Genomic DNA, 21032 nt, shown 5'->3' on the forward strand with positions numbered 1-21032 from the left:
TCCATTAAACCACTTCGGAGCACAAAAAAAAGGTCCAAGGGGCATTTTCAAACGGCCAAAGCTGACATGTCACTTTATCCCGAGACCGTGATGCAGTCAAGCCTGAGGGATTAGCATCCAACCTCACGATACGACAACTCCCCCCCACCCCTGCTCAACGCCACCCTGCCTCACCCGGGATCATCCCTACAGGAGTCTGACCCTCACCCTGCGTAGACGAATGGTACGGTCCTGTCTGTGACACCCAACCCAAACAGCTGAGATCTCTTATTAAAAGGACTCAGGACACCAGTAGCTGGCTCATTTGGATTCTCGATGTGTGCACTCTTTGCAATGTCATCTTTGTTAATACGGGCCGACTCATCTATCTCTAAATCTGTCCATACAAACTAGAATTTCATTAAGTAGAGCACAGACATGGTAGGAAAAAAATTCTCTACATGTGGACATGGGACAAATAAAGGATATCTTATCTTATTATCTTATGTCCATCTGAATGCTGAACACTTCTCTTTCACAGAAAACACAGAATTCTACAGGATTGCGGAACTCATTGCTCAGAATAAATTTGTATGAAGAAAATATTTTTATACGGTATTGCTTTTATCCGTTCTGTTTTTGTCCTTTTTTCAGTTTTTATCCAGATGGGGGGCCTTAAATAAAGAGGAAGTTAAAAAAAAAAAAACGATGTCCCATTCCCGTGCAAACCGCATATTTTTCATTCTAAAGCAGAATCTCACCCTTTGATCCACCCTTAACCCCAATCCCAAACCTCTCTGTTAACCCTCAACCATAACCCAAAACCCAAATCCTAGGCCTTAGTCCTAACATGAAAATAAACCTCAACCCTAACCACAAACTAGATGTCTTCAAAGTGAGTGCTGTAACCTCCAAGCAAGAGCACTTAGTTCTCAATGACATCTGTCCTCTGATAAAATCTGAATTTTTCTGACCTATGATATGATATGATGTCATTGGATGTACATTGATGACCCACCCACTCCAGCAGGTGATTTGGTACAGTCTGCAATGGGACATCATTCCAGGGAGTAGAAGCACAAAGCTCCCTATAATCCCGAGGCCAGATAATTCCAACGCAAAGCGGATTAGCTCCACCCCGGCAAAGCTATTGGCTAAATTTAGCCCAGCCATGCTTGCGCCACCTTCGTTAAGCCCCTCCCACATCTCCCTTCCTGTGCGAGTTTGTCATAGTGCAAACAACCCTGTTTGTCATCTCACAAGTGGCTAATATGAATTAAAACCAGTTCAATTTAAGATTTTGTGGGATGTGATTTATAAATTAAACACATCCTCATTTTTAAAACCCAGTCGGCATGTCTTCATTCATCACTTCATCATTTACAATATCTGTTAGGACGCTGCCCTGTGCCAAATGAATGACATGTAACCAATGGGCTGTAATTACTCTTTTACTACTTTGTACTAAGCATAGAATATCCATCCATTGTAAGAACCTTATGTATTGGAAAATTAGATAAGAAAGAAACTTTATGTTACCACAGCACCATCTGCTGGATCTAGTGGGGCACTGCGGCATTTGCCCCGAATGGAAACATGCCACTCTTTGTTGGCTAAATGATGTTCCTTCAGTGTCTTGGCCTTTTAATTAAAGGACCAGCGACTGTTAATCCGTCCGTCTCTGCTGAATGGAAGCGGAATGTCTTGCAGGTGAGTGGGAGGAATTAAAGTGTCCCAGCGCAAATCCCTCACATCCCGTTGGACAGGGTTGACTGGACTTTAGGTCACCTGACATGATGTGAGGATCGCACAGATGTTGTTTGATGTGTTCCAAACATGTGCTCAGTGGAAGTACTTTTTATGGATACCATCATGCTTTATGTTGTTGTTGATGCACACACACCCACACACACACACACACACACACACACACACACACACACACACACACACACACACACACACAAATGCATGCCTGTATTTACTGTATTACATGGGTGCTCTGACAACTCAAGTTTGATACATTGCAGTGTGAGATCAACACTGACCCCTTGTGGTTATGACTGGAAGTGTCTAGGTACAAGTACCTGTATTATTAATTTATTATAAAAAACAACAATATAAATCCATCCAACTATCTATCTTTTTCCACCTATCGTCATGGGGGCAGCAGCTTGAGCAGGGAAGGCCAGTTGTCCTTCACCCCAGCCACTTCATCCAGCCCAGGAGTCCCAAGGCATTCACAGGCCAGCTGGTCTCCAGCGTGTCCTGGGTTGTCTTCCTCCAGGTGAGATGTGCCCAGAACACCTCAACAGGAAGGCACCCAGGAGTCATCCTAACCAGATACCCGAGAGACCTCATTTGGCTCCTCTTGATGCAAAGTTTCAGCAGCTCAACTCTGAGTCCCTCCTCGATGATCGAGCTTCTCACCCTATCTCTAAAGGAGAGCCCAGAAACCGTGCGCAGGAAACACATTTTGGTCAATTGTATATGTGATCTGGACAGGAAGATCCTTTTTTCTTGCCATGACAGACCGTTACTGAGTCTGCATCAGTGCAGGCACTGCACCGATCCGCTGGTCGGTCTTCCGTTCCATCCTCCCCTTATTCATGAACAAGACGCCAAGATACATAAATTCCTTCACTTGGGACAGGACCTCATTCGTATCCTGGAGGGGGTATTCCACCCATTTCAGACTGAGGTCCACGGTCTCAGATTTGGAGGTGCTAATTAAAAAAACACACAAAAAAACATTTAAAATGCATTTTCTTCATGTTTTGGATTAAAATGTAAATTAAAATGTGGAGATTTGAACTTGCCAAACTTGCTTTTCAACGATAGCAAAGCTTTTTAACGGTTGTGGCTGGAATTAGCAAGGAAGTAAATGAAGCCACTTCATCCGATATCCCCTCCCTGCTTCCTCGTGTTTACTCGGTCTATTTGGCGGTGGGGCAGGGGTCCCTCTTCCATCTCTTCTGTCCAAAGTCTAAAGCGATAAAAGCCGCTTTTGTTGGGCCACACAAAAGCAGCTGTGTACCTCTTTGTGTCATGTTCGTTTACCCGCCTCGCCGATGTTACGCTGGCCTCCGTTGCAAATGACCATGTCTCCACATTAAGGGTTGCCACTCCTGCCTTTTCCCACTTTCACCTTCTGTGCTATTTAGGCACCAGATGAGGAGTATTATCATTTAGAAATGTGGTTCTCTTAAAAGTGCCTATACAGCTCCCACCTGCAATACCTGTATAGTTTCTGCACTTACAAGAAAAAGGCAGTGGATGGTGTCAGGCTGGGATATTGCTTGGCTATAAATGCACCGCACAGGAGTGCCACTCCTGTCATTTTCCATCCCCACACTATGTTCTTACAAGAATAAGGCAACAGACTGCAGTCTTTTCCGTCTGCAATATGGTTTGATTACAAATGCAGCATGCACTCCTGCCATCTTCTACCTTCGCATGTTCTCCAACAAGAATAAGGCAGCAGATGGCAGTATTATAAACCTGGAATGTGACGAGTGGATTTAAGCTCAGACGGTGAGTGTAGAAAAAGGCACGAGTGGCATCGAAACTGCAGGAGTGGCACCCCCGTGTGATGCATTTTTAATCAAACCACAAACTGACACTGCTACCATCCACTGCCTTGTTCTTGGAAAAGCGCAAAAGGTGATGATGGTACAAGTGTCACTACCGCCTGTTGCCTTGGTAATCAAGCCATCATCCAGGTTGATAATACTTCATTTGTTGTCTTATTCTTGTAAGAGCAAAGAAGGTGAAGGCAATAAGCAACACAAACCCAAATAGAAATGTCATTTTCTCATATAATTCTCCTTAATCGGTCAAGCATAATCCAAGTACTTTTTGCTGCATTTCCACATCTTGATTATTTTTTTGTTTTGTTTTGTTTACTTGGAGAAGGCAGCAGACATCTGCAATACTTTTGTTGCCCCATTTGTGATTGATTAAAGCAGATTAGAGGACGGAGGGGTTTTTCTTCCCTGTCAGACATGTTTATTTTGGAAAAAAATCATTAAACTAATGAAAAAAAAAACCTCTTGCCCGTCATCAAGGCTCACCCAACTCGACTTGTTTCTTACCTCCTCTCTTGTTTTTAACACCGATAATGTCAAACCTAATGGGAAAAACACTTTCAAAATAACACATTTGGGTTTTGTACATGTTAATCGTCTGCAACACCAGGACAAATGTATTGTGACACTTTCAGCGTTAGCTGCATTGTGGTGTTCAGGTGGCCCCCAACTCCATGTCAGTAAAGTCCCTGTGGTTCCAAGAATCGACAGGTATTTTTGCTACTTGTGGTTGTTGAAACAAACAAAAAAAATTCCCATTAGACAAGGCTGAAGAGCAAGGGACTTATTTTGGCCCAAATGTATTAACTCAGCCTATTTGGGCAGTACTATGGTTCCTGTTTGTGTATGGTACGGGCCACCAACTTGGTGCCCGTGGGTACCAGGTAGATCCCAAGGATAACAAAAGTAGTTTGCAGATGTGTTCGGAAAATATTTCACAAGTGATAGGGTGCTGTGATTTCCAAGGAATGTTCTAGAAGTGATGATGATAAATCATGAACATGCACACATTTGCCAATATTTAAAGAAATCAAGTATTGGATCTTGATATTGATCAGTTTCCTGCCTTGGTAAATCATTGTTGATAATAATTGTGAGAGCTTACAATTATCAATGTCTTCACATAGATTGATATCAATGTTGATTATTATAAACATATAGTTAAAAGTCATTGTAGAAAAAAAATATGAAGTGAGTATCAAAACGGCAGTAATCAGTCCCCAAGTTCTCAGTTTAAAATGAGTTGGTGACTCCTCGCTGGTAAGTATTCTGTTGTGACGACTGGTGGTGTGTTGAACCAACAGAGGTCAGTGTTGCACTCACAGTTAAAAGCCTTCCCCACAAAACAAGACAAATTCTTAACGGTTTGTCTAGTATGTTGAGATGAAGAGTTACAACATTGTAAAAACAACCCCCCCCAAAACAACGATGGAATTTTAATGTGCATACGAATCATATTTTACCATCATTATTACCTGAAACGAATTAGACATAAACGGCGCTCAATAGCGTGAACATGTTCAATAAATAGCACAAAAAATAGACAATACATTACGAATGGATGGAGGTGGCAAGTGTGGCGGAATGTTACTTTAAGTTCAAGTCATTTAAAATTTAGTAAAATGTTCGTCAAAGTTATGTGACGTCACGTGTATGGAAACGTAACTTCCGGTGTTGAGCTACGCCCCCAAGAGTTGTCCTGGGAGACACTAACAACTACGGTGAAAAAAATTGCAGTCGGTTGACACACTTGGTTCACATTTTATTCGTGCTGTGCGTGTGTGTGCGCGGGACCACGCCGCCGCTCGACACGCGTTTAAAGGGACATTTTTGGCACTTTATGGGAATTATTATGTACCAAAGAAGAGCCTGAAGCGTCCTCCTCTTCTCTTCCAGGTAAGAACTTTTTTTTTTAAGAACACGAGCCGTTTGGATGGTTCTTCAAGCTAGTTCCGTTCCCTTTCAATGCATTATCCTTTTCAACGAGTTTCTACTACAATGTCGTTTTAAAAAAATATATTTTTTGCTGTCTAACACTTTGAACAGGCGCGAAACATTTGCGACTGCTGAAAAACAAACGACTGAAGTCGAGCGTTTCGGGTCAATTCATTAGGAACACCCGAGATATGTCGTTGAGAGTTCTCACAATGCCGCTGTGGTTTCGAGGCTCTCAGTTCGAAAGTTGTTCATGTCGAACTTCACTGACCGACCCCGTCATTTTTTGGGGTGACAGCCAGAACATTAGGAACAACCACCCAAGTTATTCCCAAAACAGGTGCTGCTAACTTCTTGCTTTCCGCTTGCTGTGGTTGCCGCCGCCCCCAGAACCCAGAGATGCCGCATTAAAATTTTCCTCAACTGCTTCATTAATAATTTCTACCCCAACTTAACTCAAAAACCCATTTTATACCAATTACCCTTAAAATGTCCCACAGATGATTTAATATGAATTATAAAAATGTAAGGACACCGGCGTCAAAGTGTGTGTCACCAATTGGCCATGTCATTACTCAGTGATGCATAAAAACATGTATCATAAACAGCTCTTTAACTTTAGTTCGGCACTGACGGAATAAAAAGTTCTGTGGGAATGCTCGCTATATTAATTGTAACTCCCAGAAGCCTACGTATTTTCAGTTGAACAATTTAATGTATGCCAGAAAGATCGAGGACACAGCTGTGGTGCCTTTTCCAATAGATTGCGGAATGTCTAATCTGTCCAATATTATCCCTACTCTTAACCTGCCCTGGCCGCCCACCCACGGAGATGAGGGGCGACTCTGCCTTGGTCATGTGACAATGTGTAACCTCACAGTCTTTACTGGAATCAACTATTATGTGTGCCAAGGGTGTCATTGAGAAGGGAAGCCAAGTGAAAGCAAGAGAAAAGTCGGGGCAAAACAACAGACTACAGCTAAAGGCACCTATTTAATTATCAAGAGGCCTTATCTAACAGGTACTTGCGTTGAGTAGCTCGCTGTTACCAGCTGATCGGCTGTAAACTTCTGCCATAGTGACCTGGACCTTTCTCTGTATCACCTTGAAGAATCTACTCCTTTGCTAAGGTGTTGGGGGCGGCATCTTTGCGCTTCACAGAAAGATTGTAGAAATATATAGATTGGTGTGAGTCGGTGAATTTTTCAGGAGGTCGTTTTGCTCTCCGGGTAAATTTGCGAGTAGATAATGTGAATTAGCAAGTGTTGACTGTATTTCAAAGTTTGTAGGAATAAGCAGTGATGATGGGGACCTTGGACTACTTTTCCCTTCGTGAATCCTCAAAATGATCCTTAAACTTTGACGTCACACTCTCCCACATTAGATGATGGAAATTGTCAAATGACCCTAAAATAGCCTCTTAAAACCAACATTTAAGAATTGTTGTCTTTTCAGAAATGACTTTGCTAAAGCAGTGTTTCCCAACCCTTAGTGAGTCAAGGCACACATTTCACATGAAAAAAATATACCATGGCACACCACTCTGCAAAATGATGAACAAAAATATGGATGTGGACATGTAGGTTAATTATATTAAGTACGAGCCCTGAGATTTGCTCAAAATGGCTGCTTCAAACCAAAATGACTTCCTTTTGTGTTCGTCCGTCCACATGATGTAGGCCAGGCAGGGTAATTTCACCACAGTGATGCATAGAAGATACAGCCATTGAAACATTTTCAGACGAAAAGTGTCCAAAAGTGCATTTTTGACGAAAACAATATGACCGAAACAGGATATTATGATGAGACAAGTATATGCTGTGTGCCATGTTGCGTCAGGGTTGGTTCAAAGTTGCAAACATTCTCCAAACGTTAGCCACCAGCAATCCCAAGAGAGACTGACAGCGGCGCGAGTTGGGAGAAGGGACAAATGTTTGCCGAGATGAGACGGTCCTCCCTCGTTGACGTCATTTCCCCGAGACTGCAAAGGGAATGTTGTGTGTGTGTGTGGGGGCGGTGGGGGGACATTGAGGCCGTGGACCCCTAGAGTACAACTCTCCGCCAGGATCCACGAGCTTGCAACGAACTTGTGTGTTTTGTGGCATGTTCAGGCCGACACCACTGTCACAGTGATGTCACTCGGGTTAATGTAGCTCGCGAAATCTTCGTTCGACTGATTAGTTCAGCTTTTTATTGGACTTTCGGTGGCTTTATGGCAATGCAGCAACAGACCCGGAAAAAAAAATCTACACCGGAAAATCACATGAAGTAGTCTTCTATAAAGTCGTAAGACGCTAATGTCATCACTCATTTCATCACTTGTTATAAACCATTTCTTATTTTCATGCAGAGCAGTCAACATAATTACACTACACGAAAGTTAACAGTGTTAGATAAGATGCTTAAAACATTGACTGTACAGTTAATACAGAGATTTTTATCATGGATACCATTGTACTTTGTCCGCCAGCCATAAAGAAATGACACAAGTGTTTGGTGAGTCTGTTTGCTCCCTTGAGAAACACGCTTTCTCCCCCCCAAAAAAATAAAAATAAAAATGTGTACGTCTTGAGCAGCTTAATTTTTAGGTTGTGCGGATTCCAAAGCAATTTTTAAATTGAAGACACTGTGTACAGGTTAAACACTAGCGTTTTAGTGTACACATATTTAGATATTTCATCATTGTACCGAGTTCCCACCTTGAGCAAATTCAATTATGGACAGGAAGTGTAACTGTGTAAACAAATACAGTGTAGCTCAGTCTCTGACTAGCAGACATCCTGGCTAGTGACATGCTTTTGGCACCATGAGAGAAAAACAAAAATGAGCAAACTAAATGTTTAATAGCACAATTGACACTGTTCAAACTCTGACAATTTCCTAAAAAGGACGATCAGTGTTGCACTTTCCTAAAAAAAAATAAACAAGGTACAGTATATGATGTTAAACATAAAAATGTCTTTTTTTTTTTTTTTTGATTGTTCGGTGGTTCTGAAAATGTAGTACCACGTCAAAAAACACGTAGCTCTACAAGCACGATCATCATGACCCACAACAGCAGCATAGTAGGCCCAAGTGTTCATCAAAAATGTGGCAAATGTTTTATTATTAAAATGTATGTTCGATATTATTATCGGTCAGTTTAACATGATGCATAATTTGAAGCTTAACGCTTAAATATATATATAGAAAAAAAACGTTAATGATTTGTTAAAAGGTATTGCTTGGAAAAGTCGAATAAAAATTATAGTTGTACCGTAATGTTTGAAAACTCTTCGAAAAGAGTAAAAGCGAATGTTTTGAACTTAAAAGTTAAATACAACTGAACTTTACTTACAAATGTGCTGCACTGAATTAAAAATAAGGTTGAAGACACTGTAACCGCACTTTGAGAATCACTGGTGTTTTTGTTTCCTTTGAGAACCTTTAAATTTACTGTTCAGTGTTTTGTTTACATAAAAGAAAGGAAGCAATTTTTATTGACGCATAATTATTCCCTCACTGCGCCCCATGTGAACGCAACAGCGACAAAACCAAGAAATATACCAAAGCACTGAACTTTGCATTCCGTCCGCAGTTTAACTTTGTACAAAATCTATGATACCAGTGCCATAGTCATCTGAACATCTTTCTTGGGCATTTTTTTTTTTTTTTTTTTTTTTAATAAGCAACAACACACATTTACAGGAATGTGACGGCAGGAAATAATTGCGGACGGGTCAGTCTCCTGTGAATTCCTACATAGCAGTTCCTAGTAGCTCAGTGCTGAAGCCTGGGCCGGTTTCTCATCGCCGCCAACCCCCTAATTTGACCGTGATGGAGGAGACGCACGCTGCCCCCGGCCTTGTAATTACGCTCCATTTGCCAGCGTATGGAGAGCATTGGGAGTCTTTCAGTTATGCTGTCACTTTGACTTTGGGGTGGCTCAAAAGTCTCATTGTTGGATTTTTGAAGCATTTTGAAGTCAACGCAAACACGCAATCTAACCAAGAACCTCATTCATTGCAAGCGCGATCGCTAAATGCGGTGACTCAAATGACTCGAACAACCAAACTTTCCATTTTCTTCACATTCCGTTCATTCCATTGTAACGTGGAACACGGCGGGCAGCTCTTTCGGCGTGTCAGTGCACAGTTTCACCCTGAGCGCCAAACCTCCAATATTGCAGCGGAGGGATGCAGAGAAGTTGGATATTTTGACCCTGTTTGCCATGGTGACACAATAAAATTCTGGCCAAACTGGACCGAACCACATCACTCGCTGGAAGCGAGGCTCGCAGCCATCAATCAGATGTCACTCTGATGTCATCCTTTCCCTCGCTCACATCCGCTAGTGGGGCACATTTGCATGGGTCATTTTAGGATTGCTGTAATCGCCTTTTACATTCTACACTCAATCAAAAACTGTACACACTACGATCAAAAATATAACTGTAATGATGCCCCGACGTGACCTCAAACTATTTGACAAAATACGCCTAACTTCGTACCATTCAAAATTCGATACAACATAGAACATCAGGTGAGCAACCCGGAAAATAGCTTTGCGGATTTCCTGTGCATGCTCCTCTAACCAGCAACTACGGGTTTGATGACATGATGGTTTGAAGCCGACTTTGGCAAAATTGTGTTTTCTTTTTCGTATAGTGTCTTATGCTTTGAGCATGTTATACTCTATATAGTGCAAGATACAAGTATATAGTAATCTGAGATAGGAAACGGTGAACTGGTTCTTTTCAGAACCGATTACCAGTAATTCGATACCCAGGCATCGTTTATTTACTTGTCTAACAATTCCACATATTGATTTCACTGACGCCGCAAATGAGTAATGTCGTCACACACAAGCAGGATGCTTTGGTTTTGTACTTTTCCAACATGGTGTCAACAGTGCAAGGTCTACCGTACAATGTAATCCTCTTTTGTTAATATGGTTATGTTGATACGTGAGGCATATGTACATTTCACAAAGACGACAGAAAACATGTTATCGTGTCAACGTTTCTACTATCGTGTCTTTTGTAATCTTCAGCAAACTGCATGTCATTAATATGGCAAGTAAGCTTGATTTGTCGGGTTAAAGCTTTCACTTCTCAATCTTTTGCCGCACCGCTGCCACAAGGTGGCACACGGAACGACTATATAGGGAAGTGTCTCAAAATACATAGTCACCGTACATAAGAAACCTATGGCGCAAAATGAAATAAAAAAAAATCAATATTTTAGTCAGCAAGTCGAGGCGAAACACAGCCGCAGCTGGCGCTAGCAAGTTCAGCAACGAGCTTCGGCTGGCTATTCCTGCCTGCAAAGCGCATTGCTGTTTCGTTACAAACTCAGCAGTCACAGCCTCCATGGCGGCGAATAAGCCAAACTTCTTACAGGTATCTTTATCACGAAGGGATTATGCGGAGTAATTAACAGAGGGGAGGCCGGAGAAGCCATGTTAATTGCTAAACTAACCTAATGTTATCGTGAAAGACTAGAATTAAAAAGTGTTCGGGCTTCTGAGTACACTTCACAGAGGTCTCGCTGGAACTGCGTTCACGCAGAGCGTATCCATCTGCGATCAGCAAAATAACAGGCAATTTAATAAGTGGCTGGAGAGAAAATGAATACAAAGTAATGCTACACACACGGCTAAACAGGAAATGTTACGGCGAACCATAAGTCAATCTCGATACATGGCCTAGAAGATGATATATGCATTAATATTGAGGATAAGCGGAATTCAGAAAATGGACGTGTACAGTATATTGAATCTACAAATGTGTCACTTCAAAATAAAGTGAGAAAAAGTAAGCCATAGTGTGTTGCATAATTTTTGGGGGAATAACTGAAAATGTGTCGTGGTATATCGCTGTCGTGATATAATTTAATGGGTACGATAATGGCCAATATTGTGAGCGAAGGTTTGATTCCATATCGCCCAGCGCTACTAAAAAGAACACTAATTGTGGATAAGTGTCCGAGACGGTGACACAACAACAGTCACCTTTCTATTACATCATCCATGTGCCTCACTTTCCAGGAATGACCAATCAATTAACCCATGCTTGGCTCAAGCATAAATTGATTAGCCATACCTACCCATTTTCTCCAGAAAATTACAAAAGTGGGTTTTTAACCGTATTCATTGTAACACTGATGACTGGCAAAGGCGCAGTGTGTGTTCTTTCATGAACCTGCACTCACAGCCGCACTTTTAGAGCCGCTTGTCGGCCTTAAACTGACCCGCAGCTCGCTGGCTCCGCCTGCCCGCGGGTGACATCAGCACTTTGATCAGCCTTAGCGCCTGTGTTCGCACAAAGCCATATTTAGTCGCGGCGAGAGCTCACATGCCCGGATACCTGCAGGGTAAACACACCTGCTCGGCTCTCTCTAATGGACTTATGATGACCACCACCTGAAAGAGGTACGTCCGCCCGCAGACGGTGCCGCCGCTTAATCCGTGGGGTAAGGTCTCATCCATGCCACCACCCACGATATCAACTTTTATGTCGGACTTGCAAGTTGCGTGCAACCGCCCTTGATTATACTCCAAGGGATAAAGTCCAACCGGCGTCGCCTGGCAACAGTGCACTGATAACACTCCATGGGTTTCATAACAACACGTGTTAGTGGCCGGGTTGTAAAATTGTCTCCCGCTTAGGTGACATGATGCATTCGCTCTGGTACAGTACTTGCTGAAGGGTCCAATAGCATGAAACTAGCGTTTAGATCACGGTATCCCTTCATCATGTGCAGACAGTACGTGCAAAATTGCACATTACTCATATTTTTATCAACAAATTGAATTTGAAAACAGTAGTCTTGTAAAATTGTGGCACGCAAGGCTTTAAATATACAAGTATTGTTAAATTTATTTTAAGGGATTTGGTGCAAAAAATGCTTTCATGTGAGTAAAAATGGCAATCTTAGTACAATTTTTTCTTTCAAAGTGAAAATAATGAACCCATTTGGGAAGAAACAATATGTAGCTACACAGTATTTGCTTTATTGGAAGACATAAAATGATGCAGTGGACTTGAGTTTGACAATGTTGAAGCCAGTGTACATATGGTCTTAAAATAATTAATCATAGTTTGAATCTGAAACGTTTGCATCGACCAAATCTTGTGGTAGACTTAGCTGATTCAAAGACACGGTCCTTTTTTTCAAGTTCCTGGGTGTCGACATCTCGGCAGACCTCACCTGGTCCATTCACATCCGCCATTAGGTGAAGGAAGCATGCCAAAGACTGTACTTTCTCAATAAATTCAACACCCCGTGCTAAATTTGTTCACATCCACCATGGAGAATTTGCTGACCTCTGTTGCATAAATTGGTTCAGCTGGTCTACTGTGATGTACAAGACTTACCTGCTGCAGGTAGTTAAAGCAGCAGAGTGAGCAAATGAATGGTCACTATCCACCCTCAGAGACACCTGCACTGGCAGAATGCTACGGAATGCTAGTGGGATCATCAAGGATCCCTGCTCCCCCATACACAGACTAATTAATCAGTTATCCCAGTTTTATTCTGTTCAATGTCGGAATCGGCATTGGCTTAAAAAAAAAAAAAAAAAAAAAAAAGAAAATCTATATTTGTTGGACCCCAATAAAAACATTATAATCAAAGAAAATAGATTAATGTGCCACATGATGTAGCGTGTGTGTGCAATTTCCTGTATTGTGAAGGCACCCTGTAGGCGCTGTGTTGCTTCCAGCAAACATGTGACTTAGTGCTTGAAACTGTTCACTGACATCCCAGCTGGGTTTTCTTATAAAACTAAACACTCAAAATTGTGTTTTCAAATACAACACATACTTTGTTTTAGAAACAGAAACATCACATTGTTAGCTCAATGCTAGCAGTCAGTGAAAAACCCAGTTGACGAGAGAGCAAAAATTTGAATGAGAAATTTAGGGTGGGATTGAAAAATGACTTTCACAACCATGCGGCTCACCTTATTTAAAGGTGTAGTGTCTGTTACGGGTGCTATTTCTGTATTGAACACATACACAAGACTCATTGTATTGTTGGACGCAGGCATGGTGAAACGTATGCTAGCTTAAAATATATGGTGGAGTGCATGCACACCAGTATATGTTTTTAAAAAGGCAGCAGGAGCAAAATTGAGTTCAGTTGTACTTTATTGAAGTATTTAACAATGCCCTCACCTTATTTTTTGATCGATCCTCATCCTCAAATCCATCAAACTCACAGCTACTCCCTTGCTTCCTACTTGCTTTTTTGAGGCTGCTATTGGAAGCTGGCTGTGTTGTATACTTCTTGGTCCAACAGACCGCAATGATAATGTCTCACATAGTTTTTATTTCACCACGTGTCTGTCTGCTTGTTGCATGACATAGAAGAGCAACTGTACCTGTGCGAGTGAGTAGCCAGCAGTGTTGAGTGCTCAGTAAATAAAAAAATTAATTAATTAAAAATACGATATCTTGACCATCATATCTTGGCCCATCAGAGGCAGGCTTCTTATGTCTGATTTTAGTCATTGCTATGAATCAGAGGAGGAGAGGCCTTTAAGTCGACACATTCATTTCCTGTTGTAAGCAGGTCTTGTGTGCTTTTGGGCAGAGTTTCCTGTGAACACTGTGGCGTGGTCTTAAATAGAGGAAGTGAGCTGGTGGTGCGCGAGAAGTCGGGATTTGGGGCGGTTTTCAATGATGACAACCAGACCGACTTGACAGTTATTTGTCACCCGTCACCGTTTTGGCCAAGACCCCAGAGGGTACCCTCTGGGGTCTTGGTCACGGTACATCGGGGGGTTAAGCCAAGCCACACAAACACATGGTTCTGAGTGATTGACACAAATACCCAACAAACCACAAACCATGATGGTAATGCTCTTTTTTTGCTGTTAGTTATCATCACTGTTGATTAAAAGTGACTCACCAGGGCGAAGCAAAGCTGTATTTTCTCCAACAGTGAGCAGCCAGTCATTACTGTAGGGTGGTATTAATCTGATCACACCCGCCGCAGGAACAGGTTGCCGGTCACTCGGGATCGGCTGCGCTAAACCTATTAGTTCCCAAATGGGACTTGCCACCACTTTCTTTTGCTACAACTCAACCGTTGTCTCATGACTCTACCACTTTAAAGGGTATTTAGCACTTCTTCTATCAGCGTTTTAGCTGAAAACATACAAAAATTGCATCAGTTTGGCCCTTTTTTAAAAAAACTGTTTTTAATATACAGAAACAGGAATGTTCGAGAACAAGAACCCTTGTTTACCACTCTGCTTTCTCCTGCGTCAACACCTCACTGGCTATTAGCCAGCAGCAAATGCTAGCTACTCCTTTTTGAATGTGTCCTGCCTGACATAGTCAACATTTTAATTACCCTCACAAATTATTGTTAAATGTCCCTTGGTGATTGCTATCGTCATCATTGTTATTATTATTATTATTATTATTATTATTATTATTATTATTATTATTATTATTATTATTATTATTATTATTATTATTATTATTATTATTATTATTATTATTATTATTATTATTATTATTATTATGATTCTATTTGCGTACTATGGGATGTTTTCGAAGACAGACATATGCGTTGCTTTTGTATGACGGTGGTCTATTGGAGTATAGAAACTTTGAAGTCCAAACTACAGTTTTTGAAAATAGTTTCAGCGTGAGCACGTCATGTCAGGAACAGAACCACGATCTTTTGAATCATGTGAACTTGCGAGATGGAGGACACTAAGCTGCGTAACTATAGGAAGTCTATCATTTTGGTTTGGTGAGATTGCCTTACTTATGGACAGCGAGACAATGATGCAGGTTTGTGCAGAGCGAGACCGGAAGCTCTAAATATCATGCACATTCTTTCTCAAGACGTAACCATGCCTGAACGTGACGTTGACTCTTCTGTTTGCTTAGCAACGTCCACAAAGAGCCTCTGCGGCTGAATGGCGTGGACACAAAAGGTTGGGGGTCAGATCGATGGCATCCAACTTGGGGAGGAGCGTTCGTCAAGGCTTGGTCCCTGATTACAGGCCGGCCCTCCGTGCCCATCTCACAATAAGAGAATGCTATCTGGGCTGACAGGTATTTGGTTTCAGCAGGCCAAAGTAATAACTGTCACCACAAACACTCAGGCGACCTTTCATCCCGCTGTCCGGTGTTGTCGGCTGGCCGTTTGTGTGCACACACAGGACGCTTTTGTGCAGGGGGAGCGGTAGTGAGGGGAGGGGGTCACGTCAATGGGCAGGTTTGATTAAATCAAACAGCCGTGACTATCTAAATGGTGGTGGATGCAGTTGGGCCCCAGAGGTACTGACGTCGCTTGAACTAATTTAGCCACAGAGCTGATAGTGGGTCTTTAAAAATAAGCACCAGGAGGGTTCAGCATGTCGCGGAGGTCTGGGCCCCGTGTATGTCGCAAGGCCGCTACTGGTTAACTGGTGCGGGACGCAGGAAAGGGGGTTAAACAAACATCAAGTTAAACATCAAACTGCACTGAATCACACATCACCAGCATTTTTTTTAAATCACGCGGCATTGCTAATGTTGCGACTCAGTTTGTGACTGGTGACTAGTCAAGACTTCACGCTGTAAATGTTTTCCTCTGTGAGCCAGACTCCATAAATGGAAGGAATCTTGTATTGTGTTAACCTTCAAGATTTCTCTCTCAGTCCACAGCCCACAGAATTTGGGGAATTCGAGGGAGTGATTAACCGTCAAAAAGTTGAGCAAATAGGATCACCCACAATCTTTGGGACAAGTTCTACACCCGGAAATGGTTGACATAAATCCAAAATGGCAAAATAAAATAAAATGGCAGCCTTCCAATGTTTTTATTTTAGTTAATTTTTATTTTTTGCAAATTACTGGTCATGCATCTGTCTAGCTCAATTTTGGTTGCAATTCAAGAATCTCTCCAGGATCTCCCACAAAGCCACCTGAATGGCATTGTAATCTTTGGTCAACAAGGGAAATGTCATCAATCAGACAGGTAGATTTTTTTTCCCACTTTATCTCGAGCTGGACACGTTTTATGGGAATATGGCTACGACAAGTTCCTGTCAAATCTGAAATAATATGTTCTGTTTTTGTAGCAGTGACACTTCTCACAGGTTCCTATCAACAGGACTTATCGGGTGTTCTATAATGTGATCAGGTGTCTGATATATTCTCTTTTGCTCCGGAGTATTTATCAATATAACAGTTGGTTAACTCTGTGAGCTTTGCTCCTCGGTTCATGATGGCGTTACATTCCTAACGTGGGAATGTAACCCGATTTTTATGCAATAACTTGGAAAAACTCGGAGGCCTGAATCTAAAACAATGGGGGGAATAAAGTAAAAAACAATAACCACAATGCTAACTGAACGTGCTTTCTTGTGCTGCGTGACTTTCTATTCTGATGCCGTGCGATGTTTTTAGCCTCGAACCGAATATTTTTCGATTTGCATTTTCTTCCTGCAGACTTGGACAAAGGTTGCAACTTTGCCAAAGTACCAGCCATGGAATTTGCCCAGAAGGGTTGTTAAATTTCAGGTCTGGGCCCAGACTTTCTCATGCATTCTGTTGTGATAAACAGACCGACCCAATTTCGTTAAACTCTATGAAATTGGTGTTAGCAGCTGATTCTCCCCCCAACTTTGCAGAGACCACTACTGAGTGAATTTCGGAGGGTTATTTCCAAGACTCCTAAAATAAATAAAATAAATAGGAATTCTCACCAGAATGCGGCCATGTTAGGGTCTCCAAAAATGGTTATTCACTGGTCAGAATGAACACAGCGGTTCCAAATCCATCAACAGGGTCACTCCAGCATTTTTTCCAGACAGTTCATTGATTCATTTATGATGACTGCGTATTTAAACAAGACCGAATAGAAACATAACTTGGCTGCTTTTCGACTGGCTGCACCCTCAGTTTTAGTTTGACTTAATAGGCGGTTTAATCTCAACAGGCAGGTGTCGGGTGGCCTTGAGGGATGCCGTTTCCCATACTTCTTCTGTTACAGACTTTAAGTGGAGACTACTAGCCTGGTTTTGTGTTAATTATATGGCTTAGACGGTTAAGTTGAGATAACTCAGTCACCTGACCGCGATAACTACTTTTTTTCAAGCAGTGAAATATTAGGTTGTTGTCTTTTTCCATGTCTGGCAAGAATAATGGCTAGAAAATCATGCGCATGACATGAATTTCAATTTATGAAATCAAAAGTCATGTTGCCACATCAAATAGCAGTGAGACTGCGTGTAATAAAAAAAAATGATCGCCACACTGAACGGGGTGGTGCATTTACTGTATTTTACCTGCAAACCAGAAGCACAGGTTTTTTTTTAATTGTTTTCTTCTCATTCAAATCATATGTAGAAGCACAAAAGAAGTTACGTCTTGTTGCCCAATCAACCCACTGCGTTCTAGTTCAAGATCCACCCTCCGCCAACAACAACAACAAAAGGTTACAGAAAATAGGTTGGGCATTTTGGGACCAGCCACCGATGCTGTACTGGTACATTTACCTGACTTGTGCGCAGGCTTATGGTTTCTCGCCGGCTGCAAGTGACATGAGCAGCCCGTTGAAGCTGTCTGGAACGTCACCAACATTCAATTATCGGAAAAACTTAAGAAGAAAAATCTGTGATTCTCAGTTTTGCTATTCTTTTTGTTTTGATGAGGCTCAAATAAAAACTAAATTGCTTGTATACCCCTTCATGTGTTGAGGGTATTTATTTTATTTTTTTGTAAATAGCTATTAATAATTATCGGTTTGTTGTTATTGTTGTTGTTGTTATTCTTTCACAACACCGTCATATTTATTTGCATTTACCCATTTAGTTATTTATTAATATTCTTTCGAATTCTTGGATCTAATTTTGCACTGTCAGTTTGTTATGTACGTTGACGATATTTTATGATTCATTTCCCTGTACAGTTAAAGTGCCACAATGTCGTTTTTGCGCTATTTATCATCGCATCGCCCAGCTCTTCTTGCAAGATGAGACAACATTCTTCTAAAAAAGTAAAAAAAAAGTAAATTTGCATTTATTTAACACATATGTTTAATTTTTAGAGATGTAAATGCATTTTTCTGTTTGCCGATTTAATTTTTAGAGATGAAAATACAATTTTCATCTTATGGTCAGTGAAATAATATCTGATCATCATTCCAATATAGGTTGTGATGAGCAAGATTGACTTGACTTAAAACTTGCCTGAACCAAGTAATGACCTGACTTGCTTGAAATTTGACACGACTCGACTTGTTTCATTTTTTTTTCTCTCCACTGTAACTTAGGATGTTAGACTTGAAGTTTATGACTTGAGTCGACCTCTGGATACCAGCATGACCATCGTTGCCGATATTGTACATCTGTACTCACTGCTTGTAAGAATGTGAAAATACTTTGACACAGATACCACTTTACCAGCCTACCACATACCCTCTGGATAGGTTGGAAATAAGCCATGTTAGCTGTGCGGGTGTTCTGCAAAGTAAACTGGGGTCACGGCACTGCAAATTATGCTCTGCTAAATGGATGATTGTCCAGCTACGGAGGCGGCTGCCCGGCAAGTTGCGGCGGTGGGCCTTCTGTTTTTCGAGCTCCCGTCTCCTGCCCATGCTGCGCTGAGTCAGCTGCGCTCCCTTCAAGAAGCTACAACCAGGCCTGTGGAAGGCGACGCGTTGTGGCACGTTCACTGCCGGCGCCGCCCTGCCTGCTTGCCTGCCCGTGGCCCCCAGAGGCTACCTTGTTGATGCTGCCAGTAGTGGCATATTGTTTCAACGATTAAGCCATGCCAATCTAAGTACATACGGACCTGCACAGTGAAGCCGTGAATGGCTCACTAAATCAATATATTCATGCACTTCACATTGCCCACTTATCCTAAATGTTGGCCGGAATCTTTCTCTCTACGGACACACGTTTTCTCGATAATCCGCGGCTGTGTAATGTATTGTCACTTTTTTGGGAGGGTGGGGTGGCGGGGTGGAGGTTGACTCTCCCGTGCCGCACTGGGAGTGTGCTTTTACAAATGTATGGGAAATGTACTTTTTCATGCGTGTCGCCATGCACCAGTTGATATGCACCGGCATCATATGGCGATTGCACCCCCTGTCCCCCTTTGCATTCTGTTCACCTGTGGCGTGAGTTAAAGTGAATGAACAAGTAGACACACCCTATTCCACCTTGGGTTCTGTTTGGAAGTGTAAATATATTTTTGTGCCTCCTCGTCTCCTTTTCTCTACCAAATGTCCTGAAAAGAGTTACTGCTTTGACGTGGGGAGCGGCATAATAATGTAGCACAGCAGTCTACAGCAACTAACCGTTCGGCTGTAGTTATTTGCATATACAAATACATTTAACAGTGAAGACGGATCTGTCTTCCGTCATGTGATTGGATGGGGTTATCCATGCCTGGAGCCAGCTGGGATCGGCTTGAGCACACACACGACCCTCGTGAGGAATAACTGGTTTAGATAATGGATGGAGCTTGCATTTCATTTTAAATCTTTTTGAGTTTAGTTATTGTATTTATGGAGTTATTTTTGCGTCAGACACCTGTTTTTTTTTTTGTTTTTTTTACTTGGATATCTGCATGTTTATACAGTATTTTATGCTACTAAAGAAAAGTGAGTGGAAAGTGAAAGCAGTGTTTTGCAGTATACAGTAGTGTTTCATGTTAAATTATTATTAATAGTTTTTTTAAAAATTACATTCTCATGATTTACTCTGCTTAGAAGTTACTTGAAACGTTTTCTGTCGGGATGGGTGAGTGACAGATATTGGTATCGGTGCTGATACCAACCTTTTTTAAGGTATCAGCACTCATGTTGGCCGCCGATACTTGCCACGATACTTAAGGCAAAGAAAATCTGACATTGGGTCCTCCTCAGCAGGAGTTGGTGCAGTACCGCGGGAGTTTGATACATTGGCAAATCATTATCTGCTTCAGAAAATAAGAGGTTGGCCCGGAGCTGTCGGCAGTAATTTGCAGATAACAATATGCGAGCAATCATTCACATTCACGCCTGTGGACGATTTTCGGTCTTCACCAAAACTAGTGTGCATGTTTTTGGAATGTGGGGGCCGGGGGGAGTTGGAGTACCTGGACAAAAGCACACAATCACTGGAAGAACATGCAAACTCCATACAGGAAGGCCGTAGCCAAGATTCAAATACCAACCCTCAGAACGGACGTGCTTAGCAACCATTCACCTGGCTGAATATTTATTGATTTTTTTTAATTTATTGATGTGTTGTTCCAGTGGTTAGCGCGTTGACCTCACAGCGCAGAGGTCGTGGGTTCGATCCCAACTCCGGCCTTCCTGTGTGGAGTTTGTAGGTTCTCCCCGGGCCTGTATGGGTTTTCTCCGGGTACTCCGGTTTCCTCCCACATTCCAAAAACATGCATGGCAAGCTGATTGAACACTTTAAATTTGTTGTTCTACTTCTTCCTTTCATAACTTTGCTGCTGTGAATTGGGAATTTCTCCATTGCGAGACTAATAAAGGTTTTCTTATCTTATCTTATCTTATCTTAAATTGTCCCGAGGTGTGAGTGTGA

The 21032-nt window shown here is 41.9% G+C and overlaps 1 protein-coding gene across 3 annotated transcripts in view; it reads left to right on the forward strand.

The window, feature by feature from the left end:
- The first annotated feature begins 5268 nt into the window (after positions 1–5268).
- The window catches only part of LOC109513878 (A-kinase anchor protein 13), a 61290-nt gene continuing 45526 nt past the window's right edge, over positions 5269–21032 (forward strand). Inside the window, exon 1 of one of the 3 annotated variants that reach the window (XM_019866576.1) lies at positions 5269–5462. Coding sequence is in view for 1 of the 3 variants with exons in the window: in XM_019866575.1 (XP_019722134.1) it covers positions 15540–15558 (19 nt within the window). In the remaining 2 variants the exon portion in view is untranslated. Of the gene's footprint in view, positions 5463–11738; positions 11913–15396; positions 15559–21032 lie in introns of those variants that run through there. The other 2 variants (XM_019866577.1, XM_019866575.1) reach the window with 2 other exon arrangements.

Source organism: Hippocampus comes, unplaced genomic scaffold, assembly GCF_001891065.2.
Source record: "Hippocampus comes isolate QL1 unplaced genomic scaffold, H_comes_QL1_v1.1 scaffold82, whole genome shotgun sequence".
NCBI lineage: Eukaryota > Metazoa > Chordata > Actinopteri > Syngnathiformes > Syngnathidae > Hippocampus > Hippocampus comes.